The 20,275-nt window shown below is 46.4% G+C and overlaps 1 protein-coding gene across 6 annotated transcripts; it reads left to right on the forward strand.

Annotated features, from left to right (window-relative positions):
* The first annotated feature begins 8,050 nt into the window (after positions 1-8,050).
* On the forward strand, positions 8,051-19,569 carry SLFN5 (schlafen family member 5). Of its 6 annotated transcripts, none has more exons than XM_084751041.1 (7): positions 8,051-8,371; positions 9,754-9,886; positions 10,718-10,939; positions 11,268-12,283; positions 13,525-13,650; positions 16,171-16,885; positions 17,047-19,569. In XM_084751041.1, exons 3-7 carry the CDS (start codon positions 10,890-10,892, stop codon positions 17,855-17,857), a joined length of 2,718 nt encoding a protein of 905 aa, XP_084607167.1. In that variant the 5' UTR covers positions 8,051-8,371; positions 9,754-9,886; positions 10,718-10,889; the 3' UTR covers positions 17,858-19,569. The 6 variants fall into 6 exon arrangements, with proteins under 6 accessions (XP_084607167.1, XP_084607170.1, XP_084607169.1 ...); XM_084751044.1 differs by having other exon boundaries at positions 10,852-10,939; XM_084751043.1 differs by having other exon boundaries at positions 9,761-9,886.
* The last annotated feature ends 706 nt before the right edge of the window (positions 19,570-20,275 follow it).

The raw sequence follows: 20,275 nt of genomic DNA on the forward strand, positions 1-20,275 counted from the left end.
CCCACATGGGCTTGTTTCCCAGTAGGAAACTGCTGACTAGACACTTTTATTCTGACAGAATGACAATCAACACCAGGTGGTGGCCTTTTTGAAAACATATGTTAATTGGCAATAAGTGACATGCTGGCCCTCTGCCCAGACTCGCTTCATTCTTTTCCACACTTGGGTGGAGTGAGTGGGTACACAGTAAGCTACTTACAAGAAACCTTTCTCGGACATAGCTCACGGGTCTAACCCGTTTCCCACCTTGTGAGGCTGGTTGGACAAATCTCATCTTTGGGAGTTGGAGAGACCACATTCCTTAGTGTGAGCTTTCTGCCAGCAGTCCAGGAAGAGGCAGTTAAGAAATGATGTGGGCGGGGCCTGGGTGATGACTCCGTTGAGGACCTGAAGATGGTCACTGTGGTCCATTTAAAAATCTGGGCATCGTGGTAAGTGCTTGTGATAGTATGGTCGGGTGGAAACAAATGGGTCCTTGGGATTTGCTGTGCAGCCGGCTAAGCCGGACTGTTGAGCCCTACGTCTCAGTGAGAGCACCTGTATGAAAAACCAAGGCAGGAGCTAGAAAGATGGCTCAGCAGTTGCAAGTTCTTACTTGTCTTGAAGAAGACCTAGGCTCTGATCCCAGCATCCACATGGTGGAAACTGCAAGAAATTTTGACGCCAGGGTGTATGATGCCCTCTGGGCTCCTTGGGTAGCAGCATTCGTTCATGTAATCTGCTTAAACTCATGTGGGAGCACACAGTTGCACATAAATGTTTTAGAAATCTAGAAATAAACAGACAAAAGCAGGCTGGCTGGCACTGGAGGAGAAATGACACTGGAAGTGATTCTTTGACTTCCACGCGCATGCTCAGGACAAATGCACAGCCACCCATATACGTAGCCCACTTCAAATTAAAACAGAAACCAGAGATTGTTTGTGGCCTGCAGTGGCAGCTCAGTGGTTAAGAACACTGCCTGTTCTTCCAGAGGACCAGGGTTCAATGCCCAGCGCTCATGGGCAAATCATAAGTGTCTGTAATTCCAACTCTGGGGAATCAGAGGTATACACATACATATAAGCAAGACATATATGCTAAAAAGAAACATTAGCAAAAAAGAATTTGTGTATGGGTATGATGGTGTGTGTGTGTGTGTGTGTGTGTGTGTGTGTGTGTGTGTGTGTGTGTGTGTGTGATGCCAAGGTACACACGTGGAGGCCCGAGGATAACTTTGTGGAGTCACTTGTCTCCTCCTACCTTTGTGTGGCCTCTGGACAGCAGCCTTTGCTGTAAGTGCCTTTATCCACCGAGTCCTCTTGCCGGCCAGCTGTGACATCGCTACTCCTGCATATGCTGTGCTTTAATTGTATCCTTCTTCCTCCTCCTCTACCTGCTTCTTTCTCCCTTTTTCTAAAACACCCGCAATTTAAAAACAGGATCCCCTCACTGACTCATATACACCTTAAAAATACTAACTAGGGCAGGGCGTGGTAGTACACACCTTTAATCCCAGCACTCGGGAGGCAGAGGCAGGTGGATCTCTGCGAGTTCGAGGCCAGCCTGGTCTACAAAGTGAGTCCAGGACAGCCAAGGCTACACAGAGAAACCCTGTCTCAAAAAACCAAAAACAAACAAAACAAAACAAAAACTAACTAAGGACATCATGTCAGAGCACTGTGATGCAACTCGAAACTCCGCCAACTTGAAGATGCTCTGTAGTTGAGCACTGCGCCACCAAGGTTGGCTCTTGATCTTCAGTCCATATAACACACACACACACACACACACACACACACACACACACACACACACACACACACACGCACGCTTGCATGCCCACGCCCTTTATTTTAAAATGAATAAATGCCATCTGGAGCTTTTTTTTTTTAAAGATTTATTTATTATGTATAGAGCATTTTGTTTGCATGTACACCTGCAAGTCAGAAGAGGGCGCCAGATCTCATTCTAGATGGCTGTGAGCCACCATGTGTCTTCTGGGAATTGAACTCAGGACCTTTGGAAGAACAGCCTGTGCTCTTAACCACTGAGCCATCTCTCCAGCCTGAGATCTTTTCTTTTTTAAGATTATGTGTATGTGGCAGTACATGTGACTGTAGGTGCTGAGAAGACCCCGCCCCCTGCTTGAAGTGACAGGTACCTTCTCACCCACCTCAGTGGTGAGGACTGACCTCTAAAAGAACAGGATGCCCTTGACTGCCGAGCTACCCCTACAGCCCACTGGAGCAGTTTGATATTCAAGGAAAAATGGGCTAGAATGCCAGGGTCCCCCCATTACCTTTTGCCCTCACACAAGAATGTCTGCTGCCAGTGGCACATCTGTTACGGCCGATGAGCCTGCACTGGCACAGCACAATCGTTCAGAGTCCGTGCTCTGTGTCAGGATTCACTCAGGGGTGCGTGGCCTGTGGATTTTGAAAAACACCATCACTGCAGTGTATGCAGAACAGGATGTCACTGTCCTTAAGGCCCTCTGGGCACAGTGCCAGCCAGGTAGCTTCTCGGTAGGCAGGGGCTGAGAGGCACACACAGGAAGTGTGATGGTTAAGCAGCTGATTTCCTTGTTACCGAGAAATCGAAAGTTTCTCCAGCTGTTTCGGGCCTCCCTTTTGTTTTGTTTAACAACTGCAGAGAGAAAGAAAACACGCAGAGTGAGGAGTCCCACAAAAACATCTGGCTAAACAACCACAGCGATGTATTCAGAGGACCTAGCCCAGACCCGTGCAGGCTTAGTGATTGCCACTTCATTCTCTGAGCCCCTATGAGCCCTGCTTAGTTGATGCCTGCAGGCTGGTCCATGTTCTTGCGGCGTCCACAATCCCACAGGCCCCTACACTTGTTTCTCCTCCTCTGCAGAGGGGGCTCCCAGAGCTCCAAGAGGAAATCTTCAGTTTTGGCTCTCTCCTTGCCTAATCTTTGGCTGCAGTGACCTCTCCCTATTTTAAGGCCAGTTGAGTCACATCATCTATTGCATTAAATCTCTGCCAGGAAACGCCACGGTGCTTTCCAGTTCTTGGGAGTAAGATGGAGATTCGGGGGGCAAAACCTGAGCCCTGGCACCCCAATAAGCTGAGCTCAGCAGCCTGTCCTTTTTTTTTTTACATTAAAAAAAATTAATTTATTCAGATTACATCTAAATTGTTATCCCTTCACTTGTATCCTCCCGTTCCTCCCTCCCTCCCGCTTTCACCCTATTCTCCTCCCCTAGGTCTAAGACTGAGGGGGACCTCCTCCCCCACTATATGGTCATAGGCTATCAAGTCTCATCTTGGTAGCCTGCTTATTCTTTCTCTGAGTGCCACCAGGCCTCCCCACCATGGGGAAGGGGTCAAATATGGGGCACCAGAGTTCACATCTGAGTCAGTCCCTGCTCTCCACTCATCTGTGGATAATATCCTGTCTGTTGGCTAGATCTGAGTAGGGGTTCAATCTTTACTGTATGTATTGTCCTTGGTTGGTGCAGTAGTTTGAGCAGAACACTGGGGCCCAGATCCTCCCATCCTGATGTTCTTCTTATAGGTTTCTAGGGTCCTCTGGATCCTTCTATTTCCCCATCCTCCCATGCTTCTCTCACCTAGAATCCCAATAGGATGTCCTCACAACTATCCCAATCTCCTGGTAAGTGAAGACTTTCATGTGACATGCCTCTTGGGCATTTCTAATTATAAGTGTCCAGTTATAAGTGTGTCTGTACCATGTGAGTCTTTCAGGTTAACTCACTCAGGATGATCATTTCTAGTTCCATCCATTTGTCCACAAATTTCAGGATTTCCTTATTTTTCATAGCTGAGTAGTATTCCATAGTGTAAATGTACATTAGTAGCCTGACCTTAATACAACAATTATGGAAACAAGTAATAGTGAGGAGGAGGAGGAGGAGAAGGAGAAGGAGGAGAGAGAGAGAAAGAGAGAGAGAGAGAGAGAGAGAGAGAGAGAGAGAGCGAGAGCGCGAGCACAGGATGGCTCCACTGGGAAAAGGAATAAGTAAAGAGGTTCAGTGACCCACAAGTCCTCCTCTAGGCACCGGCATGAAGCTCAGGGTTAACCAGAGGCAAAGTGTGTGCATAAGTATGTACCCCTGGTCAAGGTGTAGCCATCTTGCCTCCCCTACAGTCTGTCCTGCAAGATGGTCAGACAAGTTGTCAGAACTATGTGGAATCTCTTCTTCCTGGAAGCCTCCCTCCCTCTCTCTCTCTCTCTCTCTCTCTCTCTCTCTCTCTCTCTCTCTCTCTCCCCAGTGTGAGACCCCTAGGCAATTTCCAATCCTCAGGGTCCACTACCTCCATGGTCTGACAACCCAAAGGAAGGGCACTCTCTAGAATAGTGTTGCTCCTGTCAAGGTGGTCACAATCTGAGGGAAAGTGCCAAACGAATGTTCCAAGCCACTTCTGTTTTCCTGTTCGCTCAACAGGAAATCAAGAGTTGGATAGGACTAAGCTTCCTTAATAAGACATCCATCTACCCACTGGGATGGGAAACACGTCAGGACACTCTTGGACCTCAGTGTAGGTGCCCTGAGCCCCAGAAAAGCAGGACTGGTTCTCCCTCCATTAACTATGCTCTGCACTGTTTATTTAAACACATGCTGATGAGATGTCAAACTCCACCCCCCACTGAACTTGTTCTGATAAGATTCTGTTTGTTTGTTTAGTTTGGTTTGGTTTTGGCTTTGGTTTTCGAGACAGGGTTTCTCTGGGTAACAGCTCTGGCTGCCCTGGAACTTGCTCTGCAGTCCAGGCTGGCCTCAAACTCACAGAGATCCGCCTGCCTCTGCCTCCCAAGTGCTAGGATCAAAGGTGTGCGCCACCACTGCCTGGACTTGATACGTTTTTTTCTACTTTGTCGAATGGCAAACATTGTGAGGAGCATTTATGAAAAAAATGTACTATTAACTTGCTGTCAGGAAAGATAAAGAGGCCTGAAGAGGTAGCTCAGATCTGAGTTTCATTCTTGAAAGTCATGTTCTTGTGATTCCAGTGCCTGGGAGGGAGGCACACAAGCAGCTCCCTGGGAAGTGCCGGACAAGCTATCTTAGCCTACTTGGTGAGTCCCAGGCCACTGAAAGACACCGCTCCCATTCCCTCCATCCCCCCCACCCCAAACCCTCCCCCCTCCCACCTCCCCAACCTCCAACCCCAGTCTCAAAACACAAGACAGATGCTGTTTACAGAATGACAGATTAGATGTCCTCTGGCCCTCAGATTGTAATGCATATCTGTAGACACTTGTGTACCTGCACACACATGAACACACACAAGGAGAGTGAGAAATGTGTTTTTGCTTAAAAGGGAATATTTTATACCAGTTATTTGGGTTTCAAAAAGAAAATATAAAGGGGCTGACTAGGCTCTATGCGCCTAGCTGCTGTCATGGGTGTGGTCATCCTATCCCGGGGGCCCTTCCCCGCCCCCCCCCCCACCTCAAATCTCTTCAGCCACAAAGCCACAGATTTCCAACATCACTTTCTCGGTGACATCCTTGAGCTTTTCATGGAGCAAGACTTACTGATTGCAGCCTCCAGCTGTGTTATGGAGTCTGCAGGAGGAGGGAGTGCTGGCAGCTAACTAACGGCGGGATTATCAATGGCCTTAACACCCGCCCCCCTCGAACGTGTGTGGAAGTGGAGGCAGAGGAGAGCTTTCTTTTTCTGCCTGGCGTTCTTCCCGATGCCTCCGGCGACCCTGAAGATCGCGGTCACTTGGTGAGCTGAAGTCCTTGATGTGACAATTCCAGCAGAAACCTAGGAAAAGGATTCTGGGCCAGTGGAGTCTGGACTGTCCCGAGAAGGGCCAGATAGGGTCGGAGAGGTTTGGAGGGGGGCATGGGATTACAGCAGGTTTCCTACCCTGAGTGACCCCGAGAACTATAAACGCCCCATTAAAATGAAAAAAAATAATAAGGGGGGAACGTCCTATTCTTTCTTCTCAAAGTTAACGAAGGTTGTTGGCAGCACTGCAGTTTCCTGGTCCACGTGAGCAGGACTATATGTAGAAAATAGTGCCCCACCCACCCCGTGCATCGTCACTGCGCTCAGCTGATATAAGGATAAGAGTTTGCAGGGTAAAGGTCTCCACTGTGGACCCAGACACTTCAGGCGCGCTGCGGGGGACAGATGCCGGCGGGTAACGGGTCCCCTATAGTCCTTTGGACAATTTTTCTCAAAGCCAGAGTCATCAGGACCCTCGGCGAGGTTGTGGGAGGTGTGGCGCCTGGAATTCCAGAGTTTGCTTTTCGCTCATTATCCCCGGGTGACAACTTTTAAGGACCGCTGGCTGGGGAGCGCTGGGAGCCCAGAGGCTTAGGCGGCTGGAGGGCTTGGGACAGGGGATCCCAAACCTCTCCAAAGCCAACCTTGTAAGATCTGCCTGCTTCACTGGAGAGCAAATAGCTCAGTCTGGTACTTGGCGTTCTGAGGAAGGAGGCCAAATGGGGTCCTATCCAGGGGACGAGGGGGGTAGTGTCGAGTCTATCACCAGAGCCTCCTCTAAGCCTGGCTTGGTGCTCACTGGTCGGGGGAGGGGGGGGCGCGCAGAGCCCAGTTTCCATGACAACTGATGACTCGGTTAACAATAGTTAAATAAGGCAGTCCAAAGAAGCAGGTCTCTAGACTCTGTTTCCTTTTAACACGGGGTAGTTCGGAAAGCAGAAATGAGAGCGGAAGGGAGGAGAGATGGGGCATTTGGTAGTAGCTCCTCAGGTCCTAGGATTGAGGTGAGGTGATGGCTGGCGGATCAGAAGCAAGCCCCTGAGAGGAAGTGGGTGCAGTTTCTGAAGTTCTTCCTGGCCCTCCCCAACCCAAAAGACCAAAACTGGGCTTGTCCTGACTAGGAAATAGAAACTAATCTCTAATGAGGAGGGGGTGGGGTGGGGTGGGGCAGAGGACGGCGGGGGGGGGGGGGCGGGGGGGAGAGCGCGGCGGCGAGGGGGGAGAGGCGGGAGCAGGCAGAGGGGAACAGAGGTTTCCTGTGGCTCGATCTATACCAGAGCACAGTGACTTAGTGTGACAGCGTCCTGCACCAGAAGGAAGGGTTTAAATGCCAGAAGGCATTTAAGAACTCATCGCAAGTTTTACTCTCTGCCAGTGAGAGAGGGGTGTGGCCATGGGCTTTCCTGGTCCGATATGAGTTATGCCCATCAGAAAGCAGAAATCTGTTTCAGCATTACTGTCACGGCAGGAGGGCTTCTAGTAGCCGCTGTTGAGCCCAAATAACAATCTCTGAAGTCCTGGTGTCTTGGAGGACTTCTTCGTTAGCGAAAATATGAAACAAAACACAACGAAAAACTACTCTCAGGGTTCTTGAGGATGTTACGTCCTGCTCTTACTTAACTGCAAGGAAGGAGAGGAGGCTTCTTTTGTGTTGCTCACAGCTGGGAAAGCCAGCTGTTTTCCTCACTATGCTATAGGGGACTTGGAGCCTGGAGTGGTGGCTCACACCTTTAATCCCAGCAGAGGCAGAGGGATCTCTGTGAGTTCAAGGCCAGCCTGGTCTACAAAGCAAGTCCAGGACAGCCAAGGTTACACAGAGAAACCCTGTCTCAAAAAAACAAACCAAACCAAAAACCAAAACCAAAACCAAAAACAAAACAAAACAAAACAAACTCAAAACAAAACAATAGGGGACTTGGTGGATCTAAGAAGTCTAAGTTTACAACAAGCAAGGGAAAGGGAAAACAAAGGTTGAAGGCATCTAGAAGTCTTAAAATACCAGGTGAGACCCACACCCCCTCCCCCCATAATCCCAGCACTGGAGAGAGAGTTGCAGATGGATCTCTACGAGTGTAAGACCAGCCTGGCAACCTGGTCTGCGTAGTGAGTTTAGGTAGGTCAGCCAGGTCTTCAGTGAGACCTTGTCTTTTAAAAAGTCTCAAAGTGCAGTATGCAGAATTAGAGCCATTGATATTTATTTATTTATTTATTTACCGTAGATTTAGTTTCTATGGGAAAACAAATCAGCAGACATGTGAATTTCCTGGTGGGTTTTGAGCTCATGAGATTCCAATGAAACATTTAAGCACGTTTGCCTTAGATTTTTTGAGGTATTACTGAAGTCAACTCAGGTCAGTTGGGAGAGCAGCCACTGAGCCACCTCTCCAGCACCTCCTTTATCTACTGTAAAACTGGGTTTCTTCTTTCTTTTCTTCCCTCCCTCCCTCCTTCCCTCTCTTCCTCCCTTCCTTCTGTCCACCTTTCTCCCAACCCTTTCCTTCATTATACAGGGTTTAGCTATACACCCCAGCCCAGCCTGGAAATCCACTAAGCACTGGAATTCAGGCCACCAAGGTGGTCAGCGAGCCCACTTTCCTGTTCTCTGGCTCTGTTTGGTTTCTGGTGGTAAGAAAAAACAAACGCAGGGTGCCCATCTGCGAGGTAAGTGCGGTGCTGTCCGGCTACACCCTCGCTCCTGTTCTCTTGTTGCCCCTGCCATCTTCTGAGTGTAATTTGGATACGGATTCTTTACAAATTTGCAAATGTATTCTTTGTTTGCTTATATTTTTCACTCTCAACAATATCTTTCAAGAAGGGAAAGTCTTAAAGGTCAGGGTGTTTAGGTTTTCTTTTCTGTTTTTTTTTTTTTTTTTTTTAATGATCCGTCTGTTTGGGGCTAGGGAGGTGGCTCAGCAATTATTCGTCCAGAAGACTTGGGTTGATTCCTAACTCTCATGTGGTGGCTCACAACCATCAGTAACTCCAGTTTTGGGGCATCTAACTCCTTCTTCTGGCCTCTACAGGGACCAGGCACACACACACACACACACACACACACACACACACACACACACACACACATACACACACACACACACACACACACACACACACACACACGTGGACCAAACACCCAGATACATAAAGTATAAATAAATGAATTATTTTTATTTTTATTTTTTCATTTTTCAAGACAGGGTTTCTCTATGTATCCTTGGCTGTCCTGGACTTACTTTGCAGACCAGGCTGGTCTCAAACTCACAGTGATCCACCTGCCTCTGCCTCCCCAAGTGCAAATAAATGAATTTTTAAAAGACCTATTTATTTTATTTTATGTGTCTTGGTGTTTAGCCTGCATGTTTGCCTATTCACCACATGCGTACAGTGCCCTTGGAAGCCAGAAGAGAGTGTCAGATTCCACGGAACAGGAGTTACAGACAATTGTTAGCTACCATGTGGGGCTGGATTTGAATCCAGGTTCGCTGGAAGAGCACCCAGTACTCTTTCACTGAGCCATCTCTCCATCCCTTTTGAAAAAAAAATATTGTGCATTTAATGTCACTTATATGAAATGTCTGCCCAAGCCAAGAGAAAAATGTTAAGTGAGAGAGAAAGACAGACAGACAGACAGACAGACAGACAGAGGGACAGAGATAGAGACACAGACAGACATAGACATACAGAGAGAACATGAATTTGGCCAAATACTCTGTAGCAATCAAACCACAACTTTCTGATTGTTCAAAGGTTGGTTGGCTAATAACTGGAAATTTCCCTAATTTTGCCTCCACTTCCAAGCCAGGAAGCCAAATATGTTCTCCAAATTAATCATGAAGAATGCTCTATTTCTAGCTGCTTGCCTCGGCCCCAAGTCAGTCAGACCACACCCCAGCCTTCCTTAGTCGATGCTTTTCAGGCTTTCCAACTCTGCTGCCTGTATTTGTGGTCCAGCCAATGCAAGTTGGGGTGGTTGACTCCCTTCTTATAGTGAGCTCAGAATCAATACCCCGCCCTCAAGTGAGTGCTCTTACTGATATCCACAGTTTCCAGGAGGTTCCAGAAAGACACCATCTTACCATCTCCTCCTCTGGATCCCGGCCTTTGGCCAGCAGCGAGGAACCCACAGGGCCTCTGGGTGCATTGCCAATAGGAGCTTGTTGATTCTGCACGGCTGTGGTAAGTAAGCACTGCCACCGAGTTCTCTTTGTATTGAGGTCTCGGCTATTTGCTTTCAGTTTGATACCTGAGTTTTGTCCAAGGTTGTCATTTTGTGGTGTGTTTGGTATCATCAGTCTCTTTCTTTTCACCTCCTTCTCTCTTGTTGCTGCTCATGACAAGGAGAGTTGCAGGGCAGAACTGGCCTTACAGACCAATGAATTTGCAGTTTTCCCTGAACTGGTGTCTATTTAGACTGAGAACCATAGGTCACTAATAAAACCAGATATGGCTCTCCATCCACCCTGAGTTTCTGTCATGAGATTTTAGCTTTGATCCAAAAAGTCACCACTCTGGTTCACAGCCAGCCTCTTGAGGGGACACAGATTGGTGTTTGCGTTCAAAGGTTGGTGACATGAGATGCAGAGTGTGGAGATATTTTTCATTCTTCCCGATGGCTGACAGCTCTCCAGGGTGTTCAGATTCTAGATACCCTATTCATTTAGGAAAAAAAAAACTTGCTTCTTACATGTATACTACTAAGGACCTTCCTAAAGGTCTAAAGCCTACATTAAACTTCCACCCCTAATGCTCCAAATAGTCACTAATTTTGTTTATATGTTGCCCTGTATAGCTACAGGCATTCTGTCTCAACCTCCCTGATCAGATTTGCATTGGATATTCTTGTGTGTGTGTGTGTGTGTGTGTGTGTGTGTGTGTGTGTGACTTTTTTTTGACACAATAGAAACCATCTGGATCAGAGGATTCAAAACAATCCATTTACTATTAACCATGATAAATTCCTAACAAAATCAGATTGGAGTTTTAAAAAAATTCTTAACAATTCCTTAGTCTTCATCAGTGGAGGGAGACAAGGCACCAAGAAAACCAATAAACATCAGCATCCCTCAGAGATCGGTTTTGATCAAGGAAGCATCCTCCCTAGACCATACAAGTACTACTAGAAAATTTCCTGGGCTTTGCAGATGACCCGAGAGACTTTGCCACTGAGAGAACCTGAACAATGTCGCCCCCCAAAACCATACATCGCATAAGGCCTGACAAGATGGCTCAGTGAGTAGAGGTGCTTGCACGTAGGCCTGATGTCCTGAGTTCCGTCTCCAAATCCCACAGGGCGGGAGAGATCTGACTCCTGAGAGTGGTCCTCTGGCCCCCATGTGCATGATGTGAACTGATTTTTAAAAGAAAGCAAAATCAGGATGACAGTGCCCTGTGGCCATGTCTGTGATGAAATAGTGGGCATCCTGTGGATTCTACCTCCTTCAGGAAGCTCAGGCTACGTGGGAATAAAAGGGCAACTTCAGAAAGGCGTCCTTAAACTTGATTTTCCACCTTTTCCATTCTTGTCCCATCCTAATGGTTTTATCTTTCTGGGTTTCAGGAAAAGACTTCAGCTAAAGGCCGAGAAGATGAGTTTCATGGCAAATTTGGAAATGAATTTTGCGGAGTGTATTGCAAATGGAGGAAAAGCCACCCTTGGGGTTAGGCAAAGGTTGGCGATGGTCCCCGCACACCGGACGAAACAGAATGAAATCATCTCGCAAGCAGTGTGTGCTCTACTGAATTCCGGTGGGGGAGTGGTTACGGTTGAGATTGAGAACAGAGACTATAATTACGAGAGTGACGGGGTAGGCCTGGATCTGCCGCCCCTGTTCAGAAACCACTTAGACGAGATGCTGCAGGGCAGGCTCTTTTTAATACATGTAAATTCGTGGGATGTGGCAGCCTCGGGCGTTCGGCTCGCTACCTTGTGCTCCAATTTGTACCACAGAGTTGGGACATTTACTGAGGTCATGGATTCTCGAGAAGCCCTGCTATTCCTCAGAAGAAGGATTGAGGCTCTTTCACCTGATTCACTGAGGCCACAGGAAGCTCCGCTTGACCATCAGGCGGTCTTAGCTTCCGGTTTATTTAATGGCCGGCAGCTCCAGTACCTGCGAAAACTCAACTTTGCAGAGTCCATACATGTTGAATTTCAAATGTTCTCGGCAGACCTTTCCCAGGGCCTTAAAGAGAGACTCCCCAAGTGTGTTTCCGCACTTGCCAATTCTGGAGGGGGATACGTGGTTTTCGGCGTGCACGAAGAGACCCATCAGGTCATTGGATGTGAAAAGGAAAAAACAAACCCTTCCCACTTGCTGACGACCGTGGATGGCTGCGTCAGGAAGATGCCTGTCTATCACTTTTGTGCACAGAACCATAAAGTGCAATATGCAGCCAAAGTCCTTGAGGTGTATGACCGAGAGACCCTCCACGGGTACGTCTGTGCAATCAAGGTAGAACCGTTCTGCTGCGCGGCATTTGCCAAAGCCCCTGATTCCTGGGAGATGAAAGACAGTGATCCGAAGCAGCTGGCCGCAAAGGACTGGACAGCTTGGATGGTAGAAAGCAACCCAGGTCAGGCAACAAGACTGAAAGGCGTAATGTTTGCTGGGGGTGGGGGTGGGGCAGAGGGAGATGTGGAATTCTTTGGAATTTGGGCGGCGGGGGGGGGGGGGGCAGGGAGATTGATCCCAATAGATGGTGGGTCACTGCCCTTCCCTCTGGCCACTCTCATCTTGAATATTATGCAACGCATCAGAGACTGGTGCGGGGGCAATCTGAACTACTGACTTCTATCCCACGTCTTTTCTTTTGTTGTTGATTTTTTTATTTTTTTTGAGTCAGGGTAGCCTAGGCTGGCCCCGAACGCAGAAGCCTTCGTTCAAGAGCGTTGGGTGACAGATGTGAAACACCCTGCCTGGGCAGCTTTTGCCATGCTCACGTTAAAACCGCATCCTTTCAAATTAGCAGCTTTCATTTAACTATTCAACAAATCCCCTTTCCCCACCAACAGATGTGTTCTTCCTGGCAGTTTCCTCTCTACCTCCCCCTTAAAAAGCATTCTTTTTTAAGAGATTAATTTTATTTTACACATATAGGTATTTTTGGTATTTTGCCTTCATAGTGTCTGTGCAATGTGTATGTGCAGTGCCCTGCGGAGGCCAGAAGAGGGCAACAGAGGGCAATGGATCCACTGGAACTGGAGTTACAGTTGGTTGTGAGCTTCCTCTGTAAGAACAGCAAGTGCACTTAACTGATGAGCTACCTTCCAACCCATAAAAATTATTCTTAATCCTTTCCGAGCTTCCCGTGAGCAGTGATTTCCACGTTTTCCCGTTTTAGGAGCCAAGGCACGTGATGCTAGTCATACTGAAAGGTTAGAGAGCAGGGCGGTAATAGCCATCTGCCTTCGGAAAAGGAAAGATAAATGAAATCAGAGGAGGGAAAGCTAGCGGTGACATCAAAAGTAACAAACAAAACAAGCGCAAGGGTGCATTTCAGAGCTATTCAGCATTCTATGCATTAGCCCTTCACGTCTTCTGTTCACACATACTTAAAACAGTATTCTAAAAAACAAACAAACAAACAAACAATTTCATTTCAATATGATTACAGAGTAAGGGTTTGGAGAGGCGGCTCAGAGGTTAAGAGCACAGGCTGCTCTTGCAAAGAACCCGGGGTTTGGCTTCCAGCTGATCTGTGCCGGAGAAGCAAATATCTGCAGACCCCAGCCTTGAGTTTCACATGGCTCAGCTAAGAAGTGTGTGTGTGTGGGGTGCCCTCTGTTTACTCATTCTTGTTTCTTGTTCCCTCAGAGCTTTCCGGTTTCCCTCAGCTGATCCTTGCGAGGAGTGTGTTGGACACCACACCCCGCAGCAGGCCTGTGTTCATACATAAAAATGTGAAATGTCTGGAGGAACTGCAGAGGGACCACTTTCCAGGTAACCGTCATCTCTGGCCTGCTTTGGAACTTGTTGATTGCTCCTATATTGGGGGTGACGGGTGGGGGGGTGAGGGGGTGGAGCCTTGATTCTTATGCCCGTATAAAACCACTTGGGGAACGTTTAAAGAGCTGCGGCTTAGCAGTTAAAAGTGCTGGCTGCTCTTTCAGAGGAGCCGGGTTTGATTCCCAGCACCCACATAACGACTTACAACCATCACCACAATGGGTAAGTGTATTGCATAATAGTTACAGGGGAAAATGGGTGCACTGTCGCTAAGTGCAAGCACAGGGCTGAGCGTGGATAATGTCCAGGCTCATCCTGTCATGCCCTTGTTCACGGATTCTTTTACTGATTACAGAATGTTTCTAAACTCGGATTTCTTCCGTTTTACTTATTTCATTATGGAGGCTTTTCCATATAGGTAGGGCATAGAACAAAGATATAATTTAATAAGTATTAAAGAGAGACTCGTGTAATCATCTAAATAAACTAAGTAGATACAACTCTGCAAATACTCTGCTGCCATTTATTTTTCAGATTCCCTTCTTTTGATGGACTTTCAGAAAATGTCAAACCTCTCTCCCTCACACTCCTCTCTCTCCCCTCTGTCTGTCTGTCTTTCTTTTCTCTTTGCTTTTTCGAGACAGGGTTTCTCTGTGTAGCTCCTGGAACACCCCTGTAGACCAGGCTGTCCTGAAACTCCAGATTAACACTCGACACTTTTTTCTACTTTAAGCAGCACAACACACATTTTCCTATGAATAAGTGACATGTTCTTAGGATAAATTCTAAATTTAGATGAACATTGCTGAAGTGCAATCCAAAATACATGCCCAGATGCATGCTCACCAACATGCTCCTACCACAGTTTTTTTCTTCTAAAAGAATCTTAGAAGCATTGTGTCTTATCAATATTATTTTGATGGCCAATATATTCAGTCAGTGAGCTGATTTGGAGAGAATTGCCAATGTTACAATAGTAAATTTTTTCATAGTTCAACATGCTTTGTTTGGTTGATCACACAAATCCTTCTTACATTTTACTAAAATGTAACAATCCACTATGATTTTACTAACTCTGAAAAATAATATTGCTAATTAAACCATAGGATGTGTGACTAATGAGACATTGAAGTACATTTACAATTAGTGAAATGTGGCATATGTCCCAATCATTTCAAGGCTCTGTAACATTGTTCTTTCGTATGTTAATGTCATCCTTAGAGTGGGCTCTTTCATGATAATGATCTGCCCAAATGCATGAAAAGCTTAGCTCTTACTTAATAGACTTAATGAATGTAAAAAGAAAAGTAATTTTGAGTAACCTGCCCTATATTTATGGATTTTTATTTCTTGCACTTGTTTTAGCTCATTGGTTAATTATTCCAAAAATAATGTTAAATTAAAATAGTAGAATAAGCTGGGCAGTGGTGGCGCACACATCTAATCCCAGCACTTGGGAGGCAGAGGCAGGCAGATCTCTGTGAGTTTAAGGCCAGCCTGGTCTACGAACTGAGTTCCAGAACAGCTAGAGCAACAAAGAGAAACTCTGTCTGAAAAAACCAAACAACAATCACAAAATAGTACTAGAAAAAAATGTAGTAGGATACACTCTGAGTTCAGTCCATTTTGATCAAAGATAATGCTGGCTTAGCCCAGATAAACTTTATTGCTGTGTCCAAGTTGTCTGCCAACTAAACATCTCCAACATGTACCTCCTGTTGTCACAGCCTCTTGTTTTTATTTGAAATCTTCATATTGCTCTCTATAAAGGCTTAAAAAATTAATCATTCAGGGCTGGAAAGATGGCTCAGCAATTAAGAGCAGTGTTGCTCTTGCAGGGACCCTAGTTGGATTCCCAGCGCCCACATGATGGCTGACACACATTTGAAACTCTAGTTCTAGGAGATCAGACGTCACCATCTGGTCTCTGCTGGCATTGTATGCACACAGTACACAGACATGCATGCACACAAAACACCCATATGCATAAACAAATGAACAAATCTTTTAAAAATTAATTGTTCAAATTGCTATCTCGTGGAGTGTCTATAGTCCATCTAACCCAACACAGAAATACGGACTCATCCTTGGCTCTATTGTTTGAATTTGATTTTTGTTGTTGTTGTTGCTATTTTTGTTTGTTTGTTTTTTTTTTTTTTGAGACGGGGTCTCACAATGTCCTTCTGGATGTCCTAGAACTCACTATGTAGACTAGACTGGCCTTGAACCCACAAAGATCCACTTGTCTCTGCCTCCCAAGTGTGAGTTTTGACTTCTTGAAGAGGATTCATAGTTTGGGTTAGATTCCAATCAGGATTTGTAGCTGTCCAGATTTTTAAGAAACACACACACACACACACACACACACACACACACACACACACACACACACACCACACACACCCTCTCTTTTACTCATTGGTGTCAGTGTTTATTCCAGAATGACTCCCACAGCAATGGTGATTGTTAGCTTGTCTTGTGAGTCTGAATCTCTCTGATTCTTTCCTTGTCTAGTGTCACCCAACAGGATTACATATACGCCAGAGAGCATCTACAGGGACCTTTTCTCAGACCACAAAGGATTAAGAAACCTGATAAATTCGGAAATGCGCTGTTTCTCTCAAGGGATATTGATTTTCTCCCACAGCTGGGCTGTGGACCTAGGTCTTCAAAGGAAGCAAGGTGTCATCTGCGATGCTCTTCTAATTTCTCCGAACAATGTCCCAATCCTGTACACCATTTGCCACAGGTGGTGTCTGGGGTACAGGGCGTATTCTGTAACAGTCGCCCGTACTCTGAAGCAGAGGCTGGTGACCATGGGCGGCTACACCGGGCGACTAGGCATTATTCCTTTGGTCTTCAAGCTGGGTCCTGATCAAACAGAAAGGGCTGGCTCAGAAATGCCGGTTTACCCCGAATCCTATAACTTCACAACCGTGCAGCAGATGGAAGCTCTGTTGCAATCCCTTGTGATCATCTTGTTTGGGTTCAGATCCTCCTTAAATGAAGAGTTAAGCTCTGAAGTTGTGACCTTACTCACAGACCAACAGTATCAGGTGCTCTCAAAGAATCTTCGCAAGAGTAGGGAGCTGTTTGTTCACGGCTCGCCTGGATCGGGGAAGACCACTCTAGCGCTCCAGGTAGTGGAGAAGATCAAGAAGGTGTTCAACTGCCCAGATGGTGACATTCTCTATGTCTGTGAGAACCAGGCTTTGAAGAAGTTTGTGAGGTAGGCAGCCTGACTCTCTATTCATGTCTTTCCGGTGGGCGGTTGTAATGGGCGTGGCTTTCGCAGGCCGAGCTCTGGCCTCGTGTTATCATATTCAGGGACTGTGGGTTGACTCGCTTTGCCTGACTGAGGAAATCTGACTGCGTTTCTTACACTTGCAGAAGGAAAAACATTTGCCAGGCAGTGACACGGAGAACCTTCATGAGAAATACCTACGATAACGTTCAACACATCATCGTGGACGAAGCTCAGAATTTCCGAGCCAAAGATGGGGACTGGTACGCAAAGGCAAAAGCCATCGTTCAGAGAAGGAGAGACGGCCCGGGAGTTTTCTACATTTTTCTGGATTACTTTCAGATCAACCACTTGTGTTGCAGTGGCCTCCCTAGTCTCCAGCAGCAGGACCGGGTATTGAAGCTCCCCAGGATGCTCCGCACCGGAGACAACATAACCAACTACCTACAAGACATAATGCAGCAAATCAGAGAGAGGCCTCCTCCTAACGTCCCCCGAGAGGCTCTGAAGTTGGACCAAGAACCTGAATGGGACCAAGGTGTCACAGGCAATTTAGAGATTATCGATTACTTGAATTTGGAGCAGATGGCAGTCTATGTAGCAGAGACATGCCGGTGTCTCTGGCGGTCTGGCTACTACCCTAGGGATGTCGCCGTTCTTTGCAGCAAGGCCAGAGATGTAGAGAAATGTAAAGAAAGGCTTCTGCTAGCGATGAGGAGGAGGAGCATGTCTCAGCTCCGCGAGGAAGCCAGTTCACCAGTGCAGGTCAGGAACGGGTTGGATATCCTGGGTAATCACATCGTGTTGGACAGTGTCCACCGATTTTCAGGCATGGAGAGAAGTATAGTGTTCGGGATCATTCCAGTAGAATTTGAGTCAGCCATTTTCTACAACATTCTGCTCTGTCTGGCTTCCAGGGCAAGAACCCATCTGTATATTGTAAGGCTTTTGCTCTGATAGGAAGTTCGATCTCTAGAAGACTTTGAAACTCTTTGATCCAAACCTTTAAAGCGTTCAAAACATTTAAACATACAGTCGCCCACTCAGGGCAAGTAAGTGCAGGTGCATAGGATTCAGACAGTAGTAAAAGATAGCAGAGCAATTGATTAGCAGGCACAGAGTCAGTCTCCCTGTCTCTGTTGGAATGTTGTGTGTGTGTGTTGGGAAGGATTGGTTGTTTGGGGTAGGGAGGGAAGAGCTAACCATGAGAAGACTGCTGAACTATAACTTCTAGTAGACACAGATATTTTTCTTGTGTTTGTTTTTGTTTGTTTGTTTGTTTGTTTGTTTTGTTTTTGATTTTTTGAGACAGGGTTTCTCTGTGTAGCCTTGGCTGTCCTGGACCTGCTTGTAGACCAGGCTGGCCTCGAACTCACAGCGATCTACCTGCCTCTGCCTCCCGAGTGCTGGGATTATAGGCGTGCGCCACCACTCCCAGCTCTATTTTTCTTGTATTTAATAGTCACCTTCAGAAATGCTGGATCCTGGTGTAGGGGTAAAGCATGAAGTGTCTGGGCAGGGTTGCGGGGGGTGGGGGGGTAGTGGGTCTGCCTTTAGCAGGGCATGTTTTGAAATTTAAGTTCACAAACTGTAATTTTGGAGTGAGACCAGTTTAGATTATTGTGTTATTTCCCATTTTGCTTTTTAGTGGTGTTACTATCTTTGCTCTTTGCTTCACGCATGACTCGTTCATTCAGAATCTCTGCCCTTTGACTCAGTCGTCATATTGTCCCCATGGAGACTCCAGAGTTATGACAGCCGAAGTGCCATGGGGAGATGCGTCCCGTGGGTTTAGTGGTCTGGAAAGTAGAGGCCTAAAGAGGACGAATGCACAGATCCTAGGGTTGCTATCGCTTCACACTTGGTTTAGTAACCATAGTATGCAAATGTAAGACTAATACCTATTCTCCGTGTTCTCAGTAGTTCAACCAAGTCTTTCAAGGGCCGTTGGTGAAAGATGCTCATTCATCGTTTACTTTAGGTTTCTCAGAAATTCAACGTTCAGAGCCAAACAGACTCATCTTTTCTGGGCGACACAAACAAACAAAAATCCAGAGCTTAATTTTCTATTAATAAGCGCAAAAGCAAATCACGGAAATGGAAGGGAAATTAAATATATATGGAAAGTATGATATAAATTGAGTAACTTGGAGGGGGGAAAAAAAACCAGGTCTTTCATTCTCCACCATTGAGTGGAGAGTGGGGACTGACTTTCACACGAACTCTGGTGCCTAATTTTTGACCACGTCCCCTTGATGGGGAGGCCTGGTGGCACTCAGAGGAAGGATAGCAACCTACCAAGAAGAGACTTGATACTCTGTGAGCATATACAGGGGGTGGAGGTCCTCCTCAGTCATAGACATAAGAGAGGGGAGTATGGGGAAAGCGGGAGGGAGGGAGGAATGGGTGGATACAAGGGATGGGCTAACAATTGAGATGCAATATGAATAAATTAATAAAATATTTTTTAAAGGGGGAAAAAAAACCAAACAAAAACCACATCTTCTAATAGGTGGATCCAAGCCTATAATGTTGGTTATGAATGTGTGCAAGTAGGGATGAGTGAGGGCACGTAGGCAACAAACTAGGCAAAAGACAAAGAGGCCTGGGAAAAGAAAGGGGTGGGGAGTAGGAACAACAGGGCACATGTGATGTGAAAGCAGAAAGGATGGCTGTGGGGGGGGGGGGGGAGACGGAAGCAGGGTCCAGGGGTGGCTCAGCGAGGGGAGGGGGGAACAGATATTAGTGAAATACTGTAAAAAAAAAAAAAAAAAAAAGCAAACTTGAAGGTAGAATTGGTTTGCTTTCGGCAGCTAGTTACAGCCTTAAAAATTCATGCACAGAACAATTTACTTCTAGCCAGGCTGCGGTGGCACATGCCCTTAATTCTAGTGCTTGGGAGGCAGAGGCAGGCAGATCTTTGAGTTTGAGGTCAGCCATGTCTGCAGAGGGAGCTCCAGAACATACTAGGCTACACAGAAAATTCATGTCTTGAAAAGCCAATAAAAATAATAAATAGATAAACAAATAATTAAAATTTAAAACAAAAGAAAAATTTATTTCTGAAAATTTCAAATATGTTCAATTGAAACCGTATGATTAATCTGTGATGAACTGGTTTTCCTACAACGTGGATTATATGATAAATGCCTTGCAATAGATTTTTAGCACAGGAAAGGTAGTATGGCTTCCAATAAGAAACTAGGATAGAAAAGATTAGGCTGGTCCCTGTGGCGCACACCTTTAACCCCAGCATTAGGGAGGCAGAGGCAGGAGGATCTCTGAGTTTGAGGCTAGCCTGGTCTACAGAGTGAGTTTCTGGACAGCCAGGAAGGTCAAGAGGAAACATTCTGGGGGAAATTCTGGTAGCAAATA

Source organism: Acomys minous (genome assembly GCF_964271855.1).
Source record: "Acomys minous genome assembly, chromosome: 12".
NCBI lineage: Eukaryota > Metazoa > Chordata > Mammalia > Rodentia > Muridae > Acomys > Acomys minous.

Bases quoted from the DNA above. Each gene is read 5' to 3' on its own strand.
- SLFN5 (XM_084751041.1), top strand. From the start codon at position 10,890: ATGTCGCCCCCCAAAACCATACATCGCATAAGGCCTGACAAGATGGCT. The intron at 10,940-11,267 runs GTGAGTAGAGGT...TCTGGGTTTCAG, and splicing joins AGGCCTGACAAGATGGCTCA to GAAAAGACTTCAGCTAAAGG. The intron at 16,886-17,046 runs GTAGGCAGCCTG...TTACACTTGCAG, and splicing joins GCTTTGAAGAAGTTTGTGAG to AAGGAAAAACATTTGCCAGG.